The sequence below is a fragment of the Mchenga conophoros genome, linkage group LG3, assembly GCF_057382185.1.
Source record: "Mchenga conophoros isolate Kocher_MC1m ecotype Shallow Benthic linkage group LG3, M_conophoros_male_GT1.1, whole genome shotgun sequence".
Taxonomy (NCBI): domain Eukaryota; kingdom Metazoa; phylum Chordata; class Actinopteri; order Cichliformes; family Cichlidae; genus Mchenga; species Mchenga conophoros.
This window is the reverse complement of record NC_140528.1, coordinates 44,441,935-44,457,109: the sequence shown is the minus strand read 5'-3', so window position 1 is coordinate 44,457,109 and position 15,175 is coordinate 44,441,935. Positions and strand designations below refer to the sequence as shown.

The following is a 15,175-nucleotide window of genomic DNA, read 5'->3' as shown; positions in this document are numbered from 1 at the left end:
CCGGCCTCGGCTTCAGCCTCAGAGTCTTCGTCCTCGCCTGGTCCGGCCTCGGCTTCAGCCTCAGAGTCTTCGTCCTCGCCTGGTCCGGCTTCTGCATCAGCTGCTCCTGCTCCACCTGGTCCGGCTCCGGCTTCAGCCTCAGAGTCTTCGTCCTCGCCTGGTCCGGCCTCGGCTTCAGCCTCAGAGTCTTCGTCCTCGCCTGGTCCGGCCTCGTCTTCAGCCTCAGAGTCTTCGTCCTCGCCTGGTCCGTCCTCGTCTTCAGCCTCAGAGTCTTCAGCCTCGCCTGGTCCGTCCTCGTCAGAGTCTTCAGCCTCGCCTGGTCCGTCCTCGTCAGAGTCTTCAGCCTCGCCTGGTCCGGCCTCTGCCTGTGCTTCTGCTACGCCTGGTCCGGCCTCTGCCTGTGCTTCTGCTACGTCTGGTCCGGCCTCTGCCTGTGCTTCTGCTACGCCTGGTCCGGCCTCAGCCTCTGCTTTAGCGTCACCTGGTCCTGTGCCCTCCAAGCCTCGGCCGGTACGCCTGACACTTGGGCGCCGCCGCCGCCTTCCGCACGGCCGGCCACCTGAACTGTTTCTACGCCGTTGCCGTCCGCACGGTCGGCCGCCTGAACTGTTTCTACGCCGTTGCCGTCCGCACGGTCGGCCGCCTGAACTGTTTCTACGCCGTTGCCGTCCGCACGGTCGGCCCCCTGAACGGTTTCCATGTCGCCACCATTGCCGTCCGCACGGTCGGCCCCCTGAACGGTTTCCATGTCGCCACCTTTGCCGTCCGCACGGTCGGCCCCCTGAACGGTTTCCATGTCGCCACCATTGCCGTCCGCACGGACGGCCCCCGGAACTGTTCGACCATGGACTTCTGTGCCGTCGGCCTCCAGGCCGGCCCCCTGATCACATGAACTATGATTTTCTGGACCGTCACCCTCCGGGTCGGCCCCCTGAGGAGTCATGAACTGTTCCCTGCGCTCCTGTGATTTTGATGGACGTTTTGTTTTTGGTTTTTTTTGGCCTTGTTTCTGGCCCTCCGTCCTGGACCCCCACCGCCCGCCCTTGGTGGGTTGTTTTTGGTTTTGTTTTTCGAGGTTTTAGGGCGTCTGGAATCCGCCCTTGAGGGGGGGGGGCTCTGTCACAGGCTGGGTCTCCGACCCAGCACTTTGAGCTTTCTTTGTATTGTTCTCATTTTTTGAGATGTTGTTAGTTTTGTGGTATTTCCTATTTGCCTTTAGTTTAGGCAGTTATTGTTCCTGGGTTTTCTGTTTGAGTTCTTGCATTATTCATCACGTATTTGGTATGTTAAGTTTGTATTGTCATGTCTAGTTTTAGTGTTTCCTGTTTTATTCTGACAGTGTCATGTGTTCTTTGGTCATTGTATTTAGTTTCACTCCTCCTGGTCCTGTCATTAGATTCATGTCAGTCAGCTGTTTCCTCATGTGTCGCCACTTCCCCTGATCACCTCATGTCTGTATTTAAGCCTTTTGTTTTCTTCATGCCATTGTCAGTTCGTCTGTTTATTCTCACCAGAGTCATAGTCATAGCCTGTTTATTTTTCCACCTCGGTCATAGTTATAGTTTTTGGTCTTAGTACCTTTAGTGTTTTGTTTCTTAGTGTTTTGTCAGTTCAGTGTTTTGTTTCTTAGTGTTTTGCCTGTTTGCTTTGGTCTCTTGGTTCATTTCCTGCCGTCATCGCAATAAAGGTTCACTTTTCTGTTAATCATTACTATTCCTCGTCATCATCTGCTTTTGGGTCCTGTTTCCGCACACATCGGCGCACCCCGCCGTGACAGGGATAGGGATTATGGTAGAGGACTTGAAGCAGGCAGGCACATGCCTGCAGTGTAGAGTTGAAAATGCCAGAAAACACTGGGGCCAGCTCGTTTGCACAGTGTCTGAGGGTGGCAGGAGACACACCGTCTGGGCCGGGAGCTTTCCGAGCATTCAGATTCTTAAACTGCTTCCTCACATCTGCTTCATGAATATGAAGAGTTGTGGTGGGAGGAGGTGGTGTGAAATCCTCTTTTGTGTGGGGTGAGGAGGGGGGTGTTGTAGGTGAACAGTTTGAAGGTGGTGATGGCTCTATGGAGGTGGGAGAGGTGGGGAATTAGTGTCCAAAGTGCCTCTATTGTTGGGGCCGTTGGAGGTGTGAAGGCTGCCTGATGGCTCGTCAAAACGGCAGTAGAAGTCGTTAAGAGTGTTGGCTAAGAGCAAGTCATCAGTGGAGTGGGGGGTTTTAGGCTTGTAGTTGGTGATATTCCTAAAACCTTTCCACACAGAGGCCGAGTCATTCTCTGAGATCTGCTGCTGCATCTTCTCAGAGTGCTGATGTTTAGCAATGTCCACTTTTTTAGTGAACCTGTACTTGGCCTCTCTGTAGCAGTCCCTGTCTCCGCTTCTGAACGCCTTTCTCTTTTTCAGCCACAGCTTTTTGAGTTTAGGAGTAAACCAGGGTTTATCATTGTTATAACTCACCCTGGTGCGTGATGGCACAATGCTGTCCTCACAGAAGTGGATATAGGAGGTGACAGTGTCCGTAAACTCGTCCAAGCTCTTAGAAGCAGCCTTCATTGTGTCCCAGTCTGTGGTCTCCAAACACGTGCGAAGCTCCTCCACAGCCTCGTTGCTCCACAGTTTTTTAGTCCTCATGACAGGTTTGGAGAGCTTCAGCCTCTGTCTGTACGCGGGGATTAGGTGGATCATGACGTGGTCAGAAAGTCCGAGTGAAGCACGGGGCACCGCGCGATAGGCCCGGCTGATCGTGCTGTAGCAGTGGTCTAATGTCCTCTCCTCTCTGGTCGGGCATTTAATATACTGCTTATATTTCGGAAGCTCATGGCTCAGATTGGCTTTGTTAAAGTCCCCAAGAGCAATGATGAGAGAGTCCGGGAATGTGGAGAATCTGCTCCGCGAGTGCGCACTGAGCTGCCTGCGCATCCGCGTCTGGCGGTATGTAAACAGCGGCCAGGATGAATGAAGCAAACTCCCGCGGAGAATAAAACGGTTTGCAGTGAATAAAAAGGTATTCCAGAGAGGGAGAGCAGTGCTGAGCAATCACTGTCACATCTGTGCACCAGCCACTATTGATGTAGAAGCAGACCCCTCCACCTTTGGACTTACCGGATAGAGCGGCCTGCCGGTCCGCGCGCAGCAGATGGAAGCCCTCCAGCTTGAGCGCGCAGTCTGGGATGTCCTCACAGAGCCACGTCTCCGTAAAACATAAGACACAGGAGGAGGCAAAGTCTCTGTTCATGCTTCTCATCAGGGCAAGTTCGTCGATCTTATTCCCGAGTGAGCGTACATTAGAAAGGAAGATCCCAGGAAGTGCAGTTCGCAGTCCTGTAGTTAAGGAGCTCTTCTCTGGTGTAAGAGTATCCAGAGGAGTGCCCAGACACAGAAGAAAAGCACAAAAACAAAACAAAAGTAACGCACTGAAGCACCAGGGCATCCATACGCGGCGCCATCTTGGTTTCTTGGGCTAATGTTTAAAGCTTTCACTTGAATAAAGTAACTCATATTACTGCTACTGCTATGTAAGTTCACAGCATATTCCACAAATCTCCATGCCATAACTAACTGCATCACACTCAGTGCATTTCAATCATTTCTCCAGCGGGTTTGATTGCTAGCAAAATAATAATCATAATTTTAAAAAATAGCATGTGTAACGTACACGTATTAGAAAATTATTTACTAGGACTCACCTATCATGTGACTGGATAGTGCAAACTCCGCCATTGTCATTTTCCATCAAACACTCATTAAAACAGCAACCTACAGGTATGTTAGCGCACTCATCGCTGACTGTTAGGGGGAAGGGCGGGGTCACACATTGAAACAGGCAGAGGCACAAGTCAGCCCAGGCAGAGAAATTTAGCTTTTACATTTTGCGACTCATTTTATTCTGATAAGAAAACTATTCAATCGGATAGTTATTTGTGGTGAATGAAATACAGCTACACTTTCAAGCAATTTTAAACACCACATCTGAAATTCAAACTTTTCAAACTTTGAAAAGACAGTATTAAAATTCAAACACTTTCAAGGATTTCAAGCACCTGTACGAACCCTGTTTAAATGTCAGGCACTTTTCAAAACTGATGTGTAGAAAAATAGATATGAAAAAGCTAGATAGGTGTTGCATGCATGCATCTGTGTGGTCTTCAGCTCACAAACACTCGTGCTAAACAACTGAGGGCTCCGAGTATGCTTTTCTGCTTTGCAGGTATTGCAGCAGCATTGACAACAGCCCACTTGACTGTTAGACCACAGCCAGTTCGAAAGTACGGGTGGCCCCTGTGTGTTGTTGTCAAAACAAAAGTGAAGACAAAAAACGCAAAAAGTAACAGCCCGGAAACTGGACTTCAAGCATTTATTGAATACCACGAAGACAAATACAGGAGTTAAATAAATAAAAGTCTCTACAAAGTGTCTGAAATTTCCCTGAACTCAATAACTTCTAAAATTCCACATTTTTAATATGAAGTCGGAGTCTTTTGTCCTTGTGGGTCGAAAGACCAAGTTTCTGTTTCTGTTAAATATGAAAGAAATGTTGTAAAAAGTTCTTAAATCAAACAGCGTAACTGTACAATCAGTTGATTTTAGGTGCAGTATATTTAATAGAGCCATGGAAAAATTAAATACGTTTTAAATACACATCAAATCTTTGGCTTTTTATTTCTTATTTTTTTATTTCCCAAGTAGATTCAGAAGTACAGAAGTATTAACGTGAAGTTTAACAGGTGGCTGCTCAAAGCCACTTCTTGTTCTAATAAAGTCAGAGTTTAACATTCATGAATGCAGAAAGCTATAACAGAGAAACAACACTGGTGTTCACATTGATGGAAAAACTTTGAAACAAGGAGTTAGGCAGGAAGATCTCTGACAGTTGCTAAAGCTTAGCAAAATAATCTGTGTTCAACAATGCATAAAACAGCAAGTAAAAAATATATCACTTATCCTCACCTCATTGTGAGGAGAAATTGGAGAAATTTGTCCTTTAAAGTTTGTTTAACATTGTAAACTGTGGGGTTTTTTAAAGCACTCTACTCTGCTGAGGTTATCACTAGAGATGGGCCGTAACGCGTTACTGTAATCAGATTACTATTTTTTCAAGTAATGAGTAAAGTAAGGGATTACTATTGCAAAAAGGTAATTAGATTACCTTTACTTTCCCGTAAGCACGCTGCGTTACTGCGTTACTAAAACTGTGATTCTTTTGCAAGAATGTCTCATGATAATGATGTAAGCAAGTGCGACGTTCGTGGCAACAGCTGTGTGCAGATCAACAATGGATAATATATGGAGTGCGGGAGAAATTATGAGCGTGCAGCATTTAAAGTGTGGAAGTACTGACCTTACTTTGAGTTTGATTCCATAAAAAGTGACAAAAACATTACCGTCCGCTGTTCACTGCGTGGGAAGAAAACTTCGGAGCAAGCACCAAGTACGCTACCGCAAAATGGGAAATTCACAGAGAAACTCGCAGATTCTTCCATTGACTGCTGCAGCACACCTGCACCAGGACAAACATCCGCCTACCCCACTCCTGCTATACAGGTTGTAAATCATGTTTTTAAAAAGTAACTAAGTAACTAATTACTTTTGAAAATAAGTAATCAGTAAAGTAATAGGATTACTTTTGGGGGGAAGTAATCAATAATTAGTTACTGATTTTTTTTTTTCAAGTAACTTGACCAACACTGGTTATCACTGTGTGAGATATAATAATCATTAACATCCGTTTAAAGTCACTGTCTGCTGTCGATGATAATAATAATAAAAATTGCTCGTATTCATGCTGCCCCGACATCATGCCAGCGCATATTGGGAATGGCATAGGCACCGATCGGTTTTCTATCGCCCATTTGCTGGAAGTAAGGGCGCCCTCTGTTTGCGAGGTGTGCCTGCTGCTTGCGACAAAGGGAGGAGAGGGCGGGGTGGCAGCGGATACTCTGGCTGGCTGGAGCAGCATCTAATAACCAACTCGCAAAATAAAAACAAACCAACAAACACGAAAACACAGGGAAAAAACAGGGAGGAGAGGGCGGGACGGTGGGAGATTCCCTAAACGGCTGGAGCAGCATCTAATAACCAACTCGCAAAATAAAACAAAATAAAAACAAACTAACAAACACGTAAACACCAGACACTTGTTTCCTTTGTTCCATCAAACATTTCTTTCAGAGATCTGTGTTTATCAGAGCGATATGTGACTAATTTTTTATTGAATCACCAGAAAGTACACAAATACAAGATTAAATATTTTATTTATTTATCAAAGATACATAATTACACATTGATACAATGAACAAGGTGTCTATGAAAATTACACATGGTGTAAGAAAAACATTATAACATACAAATAAGTGTTTTATGATAATCTGACATAGTTTAAAAGCATAAGAAAGTTAAAAGTTGTTTTTTTTTAAAAAAATCATGTTCTTTGATGATCAAATTACATGTATCACATTTTTAAAGCATAACGTGTTCACAAAAACAGTTTTATGATTACTTTTTCCACAGTGCTTGTATGCCTCTTGAAAAACTATGTACTTTTCACCATAAGACATAATAACTCACGATCATCTAAGACCAGCCATGAAATGTCCGTCGCTTCATTACAATCATTTGTCCCCGCTGCTGCCCTCAGATCCAGATGCAGTATTCTGTACTGTGGTGTAAAATGGCTCTTTTGGTGGTTCATAAAAAATATTTTATGAACAATTACGATTTGGAAAGTATTATGAGACTGTTAGTGGGTGATAGTTTTTTTGGAGTATATGCAGAAGATGAATTATTAACATTACTCAAACGCTCGTTTAAACGGCCTACATAGGGGGTACCTAACAAGTTATTGTAGGGTTTTGGAGAAAATGCGGAGGGTTTTTTAAGGAGTTTTCCCTGCTTATGTTTCTAAGGATTAGGTTAAGGGGGCTGCGGGGATCGCGAGAGTTTTTTTCTGACTATGAGTTTTATTCTAAATCTACAAATGCATATAAATCGAAATAAAGTTTTGCCCCAAGGCATGCAGCCTGTATTTCCGGCCATACTGAACGTTACAAAAGCACGAGTTTAACTAAACAATTTTAATATGGTTTAACAGATTTTTAAACACATGAGCACGGAGCTCGAGAGAGTACGGTCCCCGCGCGCCCGTGTCTTTTTAATGGCTTTAAAACTTTTTAATGGCTTAAAAAAAATAAAAGAATGCTATTTGATATATAAGAAACTTTGAAAATAATCAATTAGTTGTTTTTAAGGGGGGGGGGAAGCAATGAGCTATGAATATCATATTTTTATGAATATCATATTTTTATTACTTCCTGAGCTCATGAATAATTTATTGGGGGGCCATAAATCACTCAGTTTGACATAAGGGGTATAATATCACTCTCTTACATATTATATTAAGAACTTGTATGTATCACTAAAGAATACATTTTTAAAAGCTGATTTGAAATAAAAATAATGAAAAAAATGTGTGCACATGCTCAGAAAATATTTTTAAATATTGAAATATATATTAGCTTTTGCCAAAACACCTTCAGGTTTCAGATGGAAAAGCTGAGTGCCTTGTGTTTGTTAACCCTTTACAGCCGGTCGGAGCGGGCACGCTCTGTTTTGCGTAACTATTTTTAAATCCCAGTAGCACTGCAACCACGTAAGCTAGCGCAAAAAAATTTTTTGCATATGAAACCAGAGGAGTTGTACTTACATCTGATGCGATCAGCTTGTCCTAGGTCACGGTTTCCTTCCACATAAAAAAACTGCATAAAAAGCGCTTGCAGGAACAAAAACATAATATTCCAGAAACACGCTTTACCGATCCGATCAGCTGTTCATAACACTTCCTACGTTGGAATAGACGTCAGCGCGAACTTTTGCATTTCCGCCATTACCTGCCCGAAACCGGAAGTGACGTAATTTTCGCGGAAATGTAGTCTTTTTTACTATCAGGGCCTCAGGGCCTATACTCGTCTTTTTAAAAGTTATGTTTGACTTTATGACTTTCTGTGTCGTTTCTGGCATGCTTAGGACTCATATTGCACTGCTGGAAATAGTTTATTTTGATGCATATGCTGCTTTTTTGCAAATTTGCAGTATAATATTTATTTTCGTTTTTCCTGCACTGTATAAAAATTGGTGTATTTCAAAAGACACTCAAAATAAATTTCCTGTGGTGGGAAACTATTTTGTGCAACTTTTTTGTATTTACGGTTTTGAGGGATAAGCCTCTTAAATTTCTCTAACTACAAATATATGTTAAAAAAGCAAAAACGATTTTCAATTTTTTTGTAGTTTATTGCCCTTTTTTGCAATTTATGTAATTACTATGCACTTAATGAATACATATTATTAAAATCTGGGCTATAATGGTTGTATTGATGTATAGCAACTTGAAATTCTCCCAAAAATGGCTCCACAGCATGTAAAAATATAATATAAGCTCTGGCGGACTTGGTTCTATGGTAGGTCTTAAAGGGTTAAATACTGCGATATATATCCATCTCTTTGCAGGAGATTTACATTAAGAAAAACCAGAGATGAACATCAAGAGCCCATTTCTTCAAATTATCCCTACAACAGAGGTGGCGAGGACAAAGTCAGTGAGACAAGCATTAATGAGAAACATTTAAGAACTTTACATCAACATAGATGCTGAACATGAGCCCTGATTCAGAAATGGTGCACTGTAGTGGCATCATCGTAGTCATTGACCAAGCCATCTCCAGCCTGTGTGGATGGGGTCTTTACCATAGAGACAAACGGGTCATTTCCTATAAACATTACAAAACTGTATCAATAAAAAAGTTAACATAGAGAGGAGTTACTCATTAACATTGATTCAGAGTGTCACCTGTGATTTTGTATCGAAATAAAGACACCATGAGGAGAGTGGAGATGAAGTATGGAATAAAAACCACCAGGTAGTGCATCAGTATGAAGTCAAAATGCTGGAGGGGTGTTACAGAGGGCAAACCTCCAGAAGTGGGTGGTTTTTTGGTTGCAGATCCACCTGTAGAGAGAATTCCACCTGTGAGGGAATTATCTCAACGAAGTAAGAAGTAATATGATATAGTGAAGCTCCTCACCTGTGACAGTGATCCAGCTGGATGGAGACTCTCCATGACCGCTGATGTCACACTTGTAGAGGCCTTCATCAGACCTGGAAACATACTGGATGGTCATGTGACCTGTAGGCTGCTTCCTGATGAGGGAGCCATCTTTATAGAAAGCAGCTGGGAGGTTGGAGGGAGTGGTCTTTATTTTACAGAGCAGAGTGACGTCATCGCTCTCCATCACAGGGAGGACAGGACTCTGCAGGATCACTGATCCACCTCAACACAGAGACAAACTACAGCATTTCATCCATTTACACACAGCTTCATCAACACTAACTCCACACACTCAGCTTACCAGTGACTGTCAGGTTAACCATGTTACTGATGGGACCCTCTCTGGACTCACACCAGTAAACTCCACTGTCCTGTATTAAGATATAGCTGATGTTACAGGAAGAACCAGCTGATGTTCCCCACTCAGCTCCACACTGGGTCTTGGTTTCTTTGCTTGTGTTTCTCATCAGAGTCCATCCAGCAGAGCTGTCGTCCTCCTCACAGCTCAGAGACAAAAAATCGTCTTTAAACAGCTGAGAGCTGCTGGGACTCACAGTCAGACGAGCTGTGAGGGAGAGGGCATGATACGAATACATTTTTAACAAAACAAAATTGTGGTAATAGCAAAATACCCTCAGTGGTCAGTTATATTTGAAAAAAATCCTTAATATGTTGAACACCCATTTATCATACATCCTCTTGTGTATTTTTGAATTATTTATTCTGTCTTGCATTTGTTATCTCTGCTATCTCAAGTAATTGGATAGCATAAGTGATAGAAGAAGTTAAAAAGCTTTTTTTTCATTTAGAGGATGAACAAAGGGGGCTGTACCAAGACCTCGGAAAAAGATAAATAATTATTATGGAAATGAACTCTTTAAACTGTAATAGAAAACATTTACAGACCTCGCTTCGTTGTGCAGCTCAGCATTGAGATCGACACTGCAAACAAAGAGGGTCTGGTTAGTTTATGGTTTCATAGAGTGTGGGAAACATGCACTGATGGTTGGTTGGTCAAATAAGCACAGGAACTAGCAAACCATGCACTAATATATCTATACAACAGGCATGCAATAGAAAAAAATGCAGACAGTGTCTCCTTTTGTTGCACTCTACATCTACCTGTTGTCTTTTACGGACTTCCTGAACTGAGAGGCCATATAAAATAAAAGGACTGAACACTGTTCCTTTATTTGCTCAATATGTAGTGAGTGCCCAGTAGTAATATTTGGTTCTGTGTCCTTTGGATTTGTGTTTATACTTTTAAAATACTTTAAAAAATGGGAACAGTAAAAAAATCTCTTAAAGTTTCCCCTTTTCACAACCTTTTATGGCTCATCATCCATTATAGTGTTGACTCCTTTTAGTCAACTTCACTGAATATGTCTGCATCAAAAAACCTTATCCCAAAGAAGTTATTACCTTGTAATAAATATTGTAGAAAATGTTTATGCTTTTTAACCATTTTTTCACAGCTATGAGTCACAAGATCATTCAGATTCTGTCATTCTGTAGAGCTGCATTGCCAAACTGCAGCTTCATCCTAATACAATACTTGAAAATTCAATATAATCTAAAAGATTAATGTCAAATCTTAGCCCAGAGTTGAAATAAAAATTTGTACTTACAGATCAGCCAGACTGGAGTCAATCCCTTCATCGTGCTCCTTGATGACATTAATCAAGTCTACCAACAATTCAGTCACATTAGGTAACAAAACCCTCTTGTTCCTGACTGATAGTGTGTTTCAGTGCTGTGGTTTCCTCTTCAAAGAAACTAAAATAAAAAAAGTCAAACAGTTATTTATTTCTTTTGGAATAAAGTGACTTGCATTCGCACTAAACACAAACACAGTGGTTCAGCTGTACCAGTGAGGTCTTTTTTGTGAAGGCCTGACACCTCTCTGCTTTTGATTTGCCTTGACCATTGGGGGGTGTGGTTATCTCTTTGTGTTTCATTAGTGGATATGTGAAAGTGAGGGAGCGAATGGTTTGTGTATGTGTGTGTACCATTGTTTGGATATATTTGTGAGGACCAAAAAATTGAATGTTATTACACTGTTTGGGACCAACTGTCCCTCATAGGGACAAAATGCCTGTTCCCATGAGTTTGAAGGCATTTTGACTTTCTAAATGTGGTTTTAATGTCAGGGTTACTGTTAGGTATTATAGTGAATAACAGCTTATAATTTAGATGTGTAGAAAGTGTTTAGTTAGAAATGGGGACGGTGTAGAAGTTTCTAGAAGGCAGGTGAGCCGTGATGAATATTTGACTGCGTTGACTAATCTGACTAAACGGTTTTGTCTAAACATGTGCAGCTGTCCAAGCCCGAAGCAACTCCAACTAAGAATTCAGCAATAAATGTTGGTGACTGGGTGCAGGTGAAAATTCGCAAGAGAAAGTGGCTTGAACCCAAGTGGACTGGAGCCTATGAGCTGATTGAATGCACATCTCATGCAGGCCAGGTGGAAGGTAAAGCTGGAGCTAGTTGGCACCACCTGACACGTTGTGTACCCGCCCAACCACCCTTGCGAACTTTGGCCCAAGATAAGACTCAAATGGCAGAAACCGGTGAAACAAATACGGTGATCTGACTCAAAAACCAGAGAAAAGGAAAAACGCCTGAACCAGTGGAAAGTCATGGAAGGCCAGTTAAACTGCACTTTACTAAGATCAGTTCCTGATATCCACTCTGATCATAGTAATTCTAGCACTATGGTGGGAAGCACAAGGGAAGTTGGACAGATCACCAGCCACAGAGACCTTGGTCTGGGCATGACCCATTGGGGAACAGGGTAAAAATAGTAAAAGGGAATCCAGACATTAACTGTGTTAAATACAAATGTAAACCCTTGTGTTTGACCTTGTGGAGACCTAACCTGAGTGACAGGTTAGGTCTCCACAAGACCTAACCTGTCACTCATACCAAGGCTGGGCTCACTGGTCAAAGGGTATTGCAACATCACACTTGATGTGACGAAGGATAATAATGTTTTCACTGCACAAGATTTTTTTTCACCTCAAGGGTAGAGACTTGGTGCTTGTGTGGTTAGAATAAGATTCAAAGCTAGCTCCCAAAATTATGGAATGAAGAGTGTTCGCTGGTCCAGTTGGTAATGCCTTTTATCTATCCGATTGGAGCAGACGCCCTGGCCAAACACACTTCATATACGAGTCATAAAAGGGACAGAAGGAGTGCTGATTTGACTGGATCATTTGATCAGAATGTGTTTATGGAGGGGATCGGAATTTGGGTTTTGAATCCATGATTTGGTGGGTTACTATTAACCCTTTAAAAGTGGTTGGAATGGGCATGCTCCATTTTGCGTAACTATTTTTAAATCCCTGTAGAACTGCAACCACGTAAGCTAGCACAATAATCTTTCTTGCATATGAAACCGGAGGAGTTGTACTTACATATTATGCCATAAGCTTGTCCTAAGTCATGGTTTCCTTCCACATATAGCTTTGCAAAACTTGCATAAAAAGCATTTGCAGCAACAACAACATAATATTTCAGAAACACGTTTTGCCGATCCGATCAGCTGTTCATAACACTTCCTACGTTGGAATAGACGTCAGCATAAACTATAGCATATCCGCTAAATTGTTTGGTGGCCTGGCAGTACCAAATTTTAAGTTTTATTCTGGTCATTCCAAATCAGGACGCTTAGTACGTGGGTCAACCCAGAGGCTACTACTGCATGGAAAATGATTATATTACATACGCCGAGGCAGCACCACAAAGACTACAAGATCTCGTTTTCCAATATACCCACCAAAATGCTCAGCAATAACAATAAATTTAGACCTGTTATTGCCACCTCTATATAGGTATGGAGGACAATAGAACCACGGTTAGGTGGTCCAGTGAAATTTTGTAGAAGTTCATCACTTTGGCATAATTTGACATTACTGTGTGGTAGCCAACCAGTTGTTCAATCGTCTTGGTTTTCACTCGGGATAAACCTTTTTGATGATCTATTCGATGCCCAAGGCCTTCATTTATTTCAGAACTTAAGGACACGTTTTTCCCTTCTTGCATCTTCTTACTTTGTGTATCTGCTCAGATCAGATTTAAAAGCATATGGTGTCCCCTGGGACTCTCCTATCTCTTCTCATAACATGCTTGAATGGATCTTGCCTAACTCTGGCAGACCTTCTGTTTCCATAATCTACAACAAATTAGGTGAACATGGTGTAAAGCCCCTGCCCATTGAATCTATTTGGTTTAGGGAACTGGGAGAACTGCAGGTTAATATAGACTGGGATACAGTGTGGTCGATATTATTGCTAATATATATTGTAATATATCTACAGGGAGTGCAGAATTATTAGGCAAATGAGAATTTTGTCCACATCATCCTCTTCATGCATGTTGTCTTACTCCAAGCTGTATAGGCTCGAAAGCCTACTACCAATTAAGCATATTAGGTGATGTGCATCTCTGTAATGAGAAGGGGTGTGGTCTAATGACATCAACACCCTATATCAGGAGTGCATAATTATTAGGCAACGTCCTTTCCTTTGGCAAAATGGGTCAAAAGAAGGACTTGACAGGCTCAGAAAAGTCAAAAATAGTGAGATATCTTGCAGAGGGATGCAGCAGTCTCAAAATTGCACAGCTTCTGAAGCGTGATCATCGAACAATCAAGCCTTTCATTCAAAATAGTCAACAGGGTCGCAAGAAGCGTGTGGAAAAACCAAGGCGCAAAATAACTGCCCATGAACTGAGAAAAGTCAAGCGTGCAGCTGCCAAGATGCCACTTGCCACCAGTTTGGCCATATTTCAGAGCTGCAACATCACTGGCAACCCGTTCTCACTCCCGACGCGTAAAATAATGACGATTTGTCACGTCCCTTACCTTCTCATGCTGACGCCTAAGGTACCCTTCCACGTTTTTATGTGACGCTGTGGGTTGTCAATTCATTCCAATATGAACCCGCTCACAGCGATCAGAGACGCTTCGAGCAGAGGCTCCAGCCATCCATTTACTCCAATAATAACCCCATCACGGCGAAACATGACGCCGTGAAGCACAATCTAACTGGAGAACCGGGGACCCTCTCCGCAAACGGGTTTTTCTCCCTAATTTAATGATTTCTTTTAATGACATCGTTAACATTTCTCAACAAAAACACATGAAAGTATCACTGATAATTCAACAATAAAATCGCTTCATGTTGTGGCCATCACACAGTGTTTTCCAAACTGATTCACGATCTGAAAGTGCGCAGATTTAACGTACATAATCCTTTGTTAGGTTTATTATTTTCATTTCACACGTAAAACACATTTATAGATTCATTCACCACTCCTGTTAGTTTTGGATGCGCTCGGCTCCAACCAATCAGACCAATTTACACAGACGCACTAATCCCGTAACTGCACACTACCCATATTCCTAAACCGCCGTTTCTATGGAAATGAAGATAACAACAGCTTGGTGCTACCCGTTATTCCTTTATTTACTCTAAAATAATAACCAGCGATAATACGAAATTAAACTGGCCCAGTGTTTAATTATGTAATTAAAAATTGCAAATTTTATTATTTTATTTTTTACAAATTGCAATATTTATCTACAGCGCGCCTTTAGCGACACGTCAACAGATCTTAAGCAAGGCGATTGGATGGTTTTTACTGCAACGCATCTTGGGAGTCGTAGTAAATGTATCTTTCAACTCACGGTCCTGCAGCGAGGTTTTCGACTGGACACGAGGCAGATCCTAGCTAAGTAAGTTGTGATAAACTGTCGGTAATTTGCATGTTCACTGAAATATTAATTTCAGTGATGTTAAACTGATATTAAACTTGAAATGTTTTCACAGAGCAGTCTGTGTACCAAGAGAACTACTTCTGCAAAAGTTTATTTAATTTTTTTTGTGATGTATTCTCATGTATAAGACACTTGCTTGGCCACCCAGCTAATGTTAGTACTGCTCTATTTTAGCAATGTATCTTTTCTGTAATCAATTCAGTTTTTTTTAACCCTATTCACGTAAATAACTCAATACTAACGACTTTAATCTCGTAATAGATTTTTTTTCTAAATATGGTGTAATACTGCC

At 41.9% G+C, this 15,175-nt stretch overlaps 2 protein-coding genes across 2 annotated transcripts in view; one reads left to right on the top strand and one right to left on the bottom strand.

Annotated features, from left to right (window-relative positions):
• Positions 1–15,175, top strand: part of LOC146578890 (polymeric immunoglobulin receptor-like) — a 128,682-nt gene that overhangs the window by 27,373 nt on the left and 86,134 nt on the right. The gene's annotated exons all lie outside the window — the stretch shown is intronic.
• The window catches only part of LOC146578894 (uncharacterized), a 29,249-nt gene continuing 22,737 nt past the window's right edge, over positions 8,664–15,175 (bottom strand). Inside the window, exons 2-6 of the mRNA XM_085250323.1 lie at positions 10,010–10,045; positions 9,405–9,668; positions 9,080–9,325; positions 8,845–9,021; positions 8,664–8,764 (exon numbers count right to left, since the gene is read on the bottom strand). Coding sequence (XP_085106449.1) covers positions 8,664–8,764; positions 8,845–9,021; positions 9,080–9,325; positions 9,405–9,668; positions 10,010–10,045 — 824 coding nt within the window. The remainder of the gene's footprint in view (positions 8,765–8,844; positions 9,022–9,079; positions 9,326–9,404; positions 9,669–10,009; positions 10,046–15,175) is intronic.